The following is a 7,893-nucleotide window of genomic DNA, read 5'->3' on the forward strand; positions in this document are numbered from 1 at the left end:
ACTCACACCATGTGTGTGTTGCTTTTAAATGACAATGCAGGTTCGGTGGTACCCAAGTGACACTTCCTCTTCTATGGCCAAGTATAGTGGTGATTCGTGATTCGTGGACACTAGAGACCAAGATGTACGATGTAGAGTGTGCCTTAGATAGTTGTGCCTACAATGCCCCATGAGCAGGTATTGATGCTGTCCATAATCATTTTATGTGTTTTGGATGTTATACTCTAGGATTCCTTATTTTAAGTCGTATATTCTTTTGAAGACAAACTTGTTAATTTATTAAAGTATCACTTTTTAGCCCTCTTCAGCAAAAGAGACAAGTTTATATAAATTCTTATTCCGCTGCACCTGATTTTAGGATGGTTCTTGTTGTGGATTGTGAGGGTAAGGTATTGCTTCAGAGATCTTGAATGTCTTGTAGGACAAAGGTAAGTGTCCTAGTCACATCACCAGCATCGTAGAGGCGGTGGGGTGTGACAATATCTGTAATTTTTTTTTATGACATGTATAACTATAGCATAGCACAACTCATTCCAAGATAACCATAACCCCTTGATACATAACATATAGCCCAATTAAAGTCCATTTGAAGTCCATTCCCTAACGACCTACTTTAATTTTTAATTTTTTCATTTAAATCAGAAGTTACGAGGTTAAATATGAGTCTGGATCAACTCCCCGTAAGTGGAGTATAACTTCACATATTGTTTCATAATGGCACATGTAGAAATGGATTTATTTGTCTCCAAAATTTATTTGAAATTATTAAACTTTAGGAATATTGAATATTATAGTCAAGTCAAGGGTAGAAGAATAGGAAAATTAATTATGCTACAGGGCCTACACAAACATCCGGATGGCCGCCAGGACCACCAAACAGGAAGCTGTATTGCAAGTGATCATCTTTTTATGAAGTGTCAGCAGCCCAATAGCAACGTGAGTAAGCTTGGTGCATGTAGGCATTATCTGGAACCTCTACTGTGTAGTTTGCGTCAAGGTCTATGACTCTTCTGAAGTAACATGATTCATCATACTATCCGTTCCTCCAAACTCCACTTCCCATCTCTGGGCTGTGTTCTTCTGGGTATGGGCTGTAAACCTGCCCTCCCCACTGAATAAAGTCTGCTTCACTTGCTAAATGACTGAATATCTCTAGCGGCCAATAACCAATTAATTGCTCATCGTCATTGATTACCAAGTTCCACACTTTTGTTATGTTATGCTGTGTCATGAAACAAAACGAATAACTCAAACTCATTGTTAGAAGATCAATTTAGAACTTTGTCAAACTCTTGTTTAAACTAGTAAAATTATACACATACACACACACACACATATATATATATATATATATGTGTGTGTGTGTGTGAGTTTTTGAATGACACCTCTATAGGTGTATTTAGAACTTAACATATTCTCTTAATTTTCCCTTTGTCTTATTCCAAAAGGGTTTTATAAAATAGAGGTATAAGAAGATTTTCAAAAATAATTTGAAAGTGAGATAACATTCTGTTATTATCAAAAGTTGTCATTGTAATGCAAGAACATGTAAATTAACCCTATATCCCTCATTTAAAAAAATAAAAAAAAAATAAAAAATTATACCATAAGGGCAAAAAAAGTAAGGCCTACAAATTATTTGACACCTTGAAAAGTTTCAATATTAAAGAAAGGGTTGGGCACGATGCTCGTGAACCACACGATAGTGTATACTATGCCTATCTCTCTATTCCCCCTTTGAAATGACCTCTCTACTCCCTCCTATATGCTACCCCATCCCACAATCCTATTGGTTCCGCCCACTAGTGTGCGGCACACGAGCGGCATGCATATCCGTCTCTTATATATGTATAAGGGAGGAGTTTAGGTATCCTGCCAGCTTTCCTGAAGCTAGCAACTCAACCAATAGTAGGGTTAGGATGGGAGGGGTAAAGGGGACTTTTCCAAAGGGATATGAGGAGAGATAGACACAAATTTAGGTATATTGGTGGCAAACTCAACCTTTTACCTATATATAAAGAGAAGAATAATTGTTTTCACCTGGTACACTCCTAGGCTCACATCGTATTGCTCTTTAGCCATCTTTGATGTTTGTGGGAAAACATAGTCAAGTGGTATATCCGCACTGAAATGTACAAAACCACTGCAAGCTGTATTAAAGCAACCTGTTGCCTGATGATTATCTTTCTGATGAAACACAAGAAAAAATGAAGATGTAAGATTTTTTTTTTTCTTCCTATTACCAGTAAATATTTTCTTTTTCATTTTCAAATATTGACACAGATATGATTGAAAAAAGGAAACGTCTAAGGATATACAGTCCACGACGTAAAAAGCCGTGTGTTTGTACTGCCATACAAATATGGATTTACCTGTAAAATTCAACAATTTAAATTCATTAGTTACTATTGTTAGTCAAGAAAGTCTCAAATGAATGTCAAAATAGACTGAGGATGACTTGCTTCAATCCTATTAGTGTTAATCACATATTTTCTCACATTATAGCCTTAATTATTAACAAATATTACTACGTTTTTTACCCGCACTACACGAATATGTTGATTATTGAAAATATTCTTCTATATAGCATAGACACATACATACATACATACATACATACATACATACATATATATAGAGAGAGAGAAAGATGAAGCGTGCAGTGTGGGATCTGGACCCTGACAGTTCTCCAGGTCCAGATAGCTATCCTGGATATTCCTTTCGATGTTGTTGGAATATTATTTATGGAGATTTTGAAAGAGCAGTGAGTGATTTCTTTACTTCTAGATTGATGCCATCGGGTATGAACAACAACTTATTAGTTTTAATTCCCAAAATTAACGGGGCTATGTCTGTTGACAAATTCAGGCCTCTCTGCATGGGTAATTGCTTCTGCAAAGTTATATCTAAAATCCTCGCAACTAGATTGTCCTTCCTCCTCCCTAGACTAATCTCAGAAGAATAGGGAGCCTTTCAGAAAGGGAAACTTATTCATAACAACATTGCCTTGGCATCCGAGCTGGCGAATATTATGCATTCTGCTACAAGAGGTGGCGGTTTAGGAGCAAAAATTGATATTCAAAAGGCCTTCGACACAATTTCTTGGGATTTTATTCTAAAAGTCCTAAAAAATTTTGGTTTTTCCGATATTTGGCTGAAATGGACTTCCCAAATCCTATCCACTTCCAAAATTTCCATTCTGCTAAATGGAGGCCCAGTTGGCTACTTCAGATTTGAACGGGGGCTTCGCCAAAGTGACCCCATTTCTCCAATATTATTTATTATTGCTGAAGAAGTTCTCTGCAGAGGTTTGAAGCACCTTCTTCCTAGAAAGGAAATCAAAGCCTTAAAAGGCCCTCGAGGTGTGTCTGCTCCTACCAATCTTCTCTTCGCTGATGATATTTTTATTTTCATAAATGCATCCAGCAATTATGTCAGAAACCTAAAGAATTTTATCAGAAAGTATCAGGAGTTCTCAGAGCAGGTAGTGAACTTGGAAAAAAGCAAGCTATTTATGGGTCCAATATCTTCTTCAAGAAAACAGGCTATTGTGGAAACAATGGGAATCCTAGCATGTAAATTCCCCACAAAGTACCTCGGCGTGGAAATTTTCAAGGGTCAAGTAAAAAACCAATATATGATGCCTACTCTGGACAAGATCAGAGACCGTTTATTAGGCTGGAAAGGAAAGACCCTCTCAATGGCTGGTCGAGTTTAGTTAGTTCGATCAGTTATATCAAGCATGTCAGTGCATAATTTCTCGATATATTGGTGGTCATCTTCTATGATTGCGCAAAGGGAGAAGTGGATGAGAAATTTTATCTGGACAGGAGACATTGACTCTTCAAAGGTTGTGACTGTCAAGTGGCATCAGGTTTGCAAGCCTATTGATGAAGGAGGTTTAGGGATCCGCAGGGCGAGAGACGTAAATATTTCCTTGCTTGCTAAGCAGGTATGGAACATAAAGCATGGGGAATCAAAATTTTCAAGCTTCTTCAAGGCTCGGTTTTTGTCAAAAGGACAGCCTAAAAAACTTATTAGGCCCTCTTCAATTTGGCCTAGCATCCACAGAGTGTGGTCTTTCATATCTAGTAGGGAGAGATGGATAATAGGAAATGGAAAAAAAATCAATCTCTGGAATGCCATCTGGATGGGGGAAGCATCTATAGTGGACGTCTGTGGCAGTGCCCTCTCTCCGCTCATCAACTCCAAGACTAAGGTCTCTGAAATAATATCGGTTGGCAGATGGAAAATTCCTGAAGTTCACTCTAAAGCCCTTAAGAAGATTTTCTCTAATGCAAAAAAAATTAGAATTCCTTAGGCTGACATGGATGATCGCTGTCTCTGGAGTGGGACCTCCTCTGGCGTGTTTTCTTCCGTCTCTGCGTGGAATGAAATAAGAAAGAGAAATCCCAAGATCCCTTGGTTGTCTCTAGTTTGGAACAAATATCTTCAACTTTGGCAATCAGTTTTTAGGTGGCGGTTGATGCATAGGAAACTTCCCACAGACGATAATATTATCATTAAAGGCATACCCCTGGCCTCAACGTGCTGCCTCTATGGATTAGATGCTGAATCCTTCAACCACATATTTTTACACTGCTCCTTCTCCATGGAAATATGGAAAAAATACTTGGAGTGTTTTGCTATAACTTGGCCTAGGCCTATTGATCTTGATCAGTTATCCCAGTGGTGGGTGAGAAAAAGAAGAACTCTTTCAATAAAAGATGTTTGGTCCATAGGACTTGTGGTGATTTCGCACATTTTTTGGAGAGAAAGAAATATCAGATACCATGATGATACTCATCACTCTTTTGTCCAAATTTTTGAAAAAATTAAGCAGGACATTCAAGATGCCAGGTGTGAGATTCAAGATATCCTTTCAATCTGAAAAAGATTTGGATGTTTTTTTCTATTTTCCTACTCTACTTGTTAGTCTATTGTAATTGGGGTTTTTTTTTCCCTGCTGATGGCAATGCCGAAGGTGGGGTCAAAAATTTCCTTTAATATCTCTATTCTTTTTCCTCATTAATAAAATCTCTTGAGCCCTTAGCGAAAGAGAGAGAGAGAGAGAGAGAGAGAGAGAGAGAGAGAGAGAGAGAATAACTTGGACTAATCGAAGACATGTGCTAGTGGGTCCAATTGTTAAAGTTGTCACCTCATTATTGAACAAGTAACAATGAGATTTTAGGCCTTGATAAACTTATCATTAGACCATTCAAATGAGTTTTTCCCAATTTCTAATATAGTGGAACTTTTTTGGGAACAGAGAGGGAAGAAGGAGAATGTGGTGAAATGATAGAATCTAGATAATGTAATACTCTGCCTCAAGATTTAATAATAAAATATACGTTTTGTTGGACCCTATAGGAATGGCATTGGGATTTCTTGCTCTCGGTGGTATTACGGGACTTGAGGGGTGTTAGTAGCAAAGGTTCTCAATTACCTTTATGTACTTTGCAAAATTATGAACAGTTGCCATATATATATATATATATTAGTTATTGAGATTTTATATTATATGGGGCTTAATAGGCTAGTGGTTGATGTGTTAATTTTTTTGCTAGAAAATCATTTGTATTAAAATTAAAAAGAATGAAGACATGTGCAAGATGTAGATACAGCCATCAAGACTAAACTACACAAAAAGAAAGAGGGAATTAGAACCTTTATCCCACCTTCAGCATTGCCATCAGTAGGAAAAGGAACCAAGACACCTCTAACTAACAGCAGAAAGGCCTCTATGAAAAATGAAACTGAGGACACGATGCATAGCATCCATTTCCAAATCAATAGACCAAGGCAGGTCAATTTATTACTGGACCAAAAAGATTCAAATCTAGCTGTAGACTTCGCAAAGAATTCCGCTATAGTATTTACTTCACGGTAATAATGGGAGATTTTCCATTGGATAGATTACAGGAAAGATTGCAATCCCATCCATCGCTACCGTAGATACTAAGGAATCAGACCTCTTTGAAAAAGAAGCACCACTGACACCGAGTCACATTCTATCCATAATTTCTGCACCCCTTGTGCTTCGGCAAACTCAAGATCAGATATAATAGCCATAATTTTCGCTTCAAAATTTGTCTTCAGACCAATAAAATTCTAAAATTATGTATAACCTCAGCCTTTTCATTTCTGAAAATCCATTGGGCATCCATCAATGTTCAGTTTCACCCAACCAGACGGAGGGAAACACCAATAAACTTCAAAGGTTTCATCCTTGTTGCATCACACTCGTGTAATTCCCATCCTTCTGGCGCATAAAAAATCTGAAATTGAGAGGGGTTTACCTGAATAAACCTGAGAAAGTTTACTAACCTCACTTTTATTGCAAAACAGCTGCCTCATTCTGAATCCTTGCATTTCTCTCTAGCCAAGTGAAGTAAGGGATAAGGATGGCCCCCCACTCATCCAAGCTGTTCTAAAGACCATCAACCCTCTTTGTTGCTTCCACCAGGAAATGAAATCATCTATCTGAGATAACAATGGCCACCTTTGATCAAAGAAAGAACATAACCTTTCCCACATAGGCCTTAGATAGTTACATTGAAAAAACAAATGAATATCTGATTCCTTTCGTTCACATAGAATGCATCTCGACGTTATGCTATCCCTTGTTTATGCACTTCTTCATCTATTGGTAATCTTTTTCGAGCAAATCCCCACCCTAAAACAACTTGACGAGGCTGCAACTTTGAACTCCAAATTACCAAGGACCAACCCACCTTAGGGTTTTTGCTTCTTAGTTCCTCCCATGCTGACTTCATGGAGAAAACACCTGAAGAAGTTAGGCTCCATTGACACATATCATGCTCTCTTTATTTTTTTTTTCTACTAAAAGATAATATTATTAAAAGATAAGAGAAATACATCAAGATGAAAAAACATGGACAAGGCTGAGACCACTAAAGCAACTTGCAGACTCCACCTTCAGCATGGCCATCAGCAAAGAGAGCAAGTGACACCCTAGCAAAATCGAAATCTATACCTGCCCATCGCATCATTCTCCAAATCCATCAAGATGTGCCTCGGAAGGGACACCGAGTCTCAGAGATCCCCGATTTAGAAGCCTTCTTAGCAAGAAAATCTACTATAGGATTGGCTTCGCGAAAGCAGTGAGTGATCTTCCAAGGGGTAGAATTCAAGAAGGGAAGAGCAAACACCCATTTTTGAAGCACAAACCAAGGGATATTGATTCTTCTGCACTGCAGACACCACCTCTGTTGAGTCAGACACAATCCACAGACCCCTTGCACTAGAGTCCTTGGCCAATAAGATCGCTACCATAATCGCCTCAAACACAGCTTTATAAATTTTCTTGATGTCCAAGAAGATACTGAAAGAGTTGCAGACCTGACCCTCATTGTCGCGAGCAATACCACCTGCACCTGCACTTCCTGGATTACCTAGAGAACTACCATCAAAATTAATTTTCATCTAGTTCGGCAAAGGCCGGCAACAATGCACTTCCAAGGGAGGAGGGAAGCTAGGGTTCTCCATCCCTAGCCCTAATGATGAAAAATGAATTGCATAGCATATAGTGCATATGGTTGTGATTGTTGTGTGGACTGTTGTGTGGTCCTCCTTTTCAATTACTGAGCTAGTGAGCTCATCCCCCGTGTACACCACTTTTAGATGATTTTACAGGTCACTAGCCTGGGGATCAAGGGTCGGGCCCCACAGTTGAATTCCCCGATGAGGATTGATGGGTCCCCGAGGACTATGAGCACGGCACGGATTGCATGTGCGAGGGCTGTGCTATGGGACCACAGTAGTGATTCCATACAGGGTTACTTTTTTATTCTTTTGATGATCCCTTTTGTGTACTTGATACGTGAATTGTTATTCTTTTTGTGTAAATATCATGCCTGCGGGCCCAGATGT

General features: G+C 38.6%; 1 protein-coding gene across 1 annotated transcript; it reads right to left on the bottom strand.

The window, feature by feature from the left end:
• Window positions 1–1,033: 1,033 nt before the first annotated feature.
• On the bottom strand, window positions 1,034–7,446 carry LOC122066401. The gene is made up of 4 exons (XM_042630206.1): window positions 7,192–7,446; window positions 2,319–2,372; window positions 2,041–2,187; window positions 1,034–1,222 (listed from the first exon to the last, which is right to left on the bottom strand). Exons 1-4 carry the CDS (start codon window positions 7,444–7,446, stop codon window positions 1,034–1,036), a joined length of 645 nt encoding a protein of 214 aa, XP_042486140.1.
• Between the last annotated feature and the right edge of the window lie 447 nt (window positions 7,447–7,893).

The sequence above is a fragment of the Macadamia integrifolia genome, unplaced genomic scaffold (genome assembly GCF_013358625.1).
Source record: "Macadamia integrifolia cultivar HAES 741 unplaced genomic scaffold, SCU_Mint_v3 scaffold2374, whole genome shotgun sequence".
In the NCBI taxonomy this organism is placed as follows: Eukaryota; Viridiplantae; Streptophyta; class Magnoliopsida; order Proteales; family Proteaceae; genus Macadamia; species Macadamia integrifolia.

Coding starts and splice junctions, on each gene's coding strand:
- LOC122066401 (XM_042630206.1), bottom strand. CDS start 7,446: ATGAAAATTAATTTTGATGGTAGTTCTCTAGGTAATCCAGGAAGTGCA. Junction 2,373..7,191: donor AGAAGAATCAATATCCCTTG/GTTTGTGCTTCA, acceptor TGAATTTTACAG/GTAAATCCATATTTGTATGG. Junction 1,223..2,040: donor TGAGCCTAGGAGTGTACCAG/GTGAAAACAATT, acceptor TTCATGACACAG/CATAACATAACAAAAGTGTG.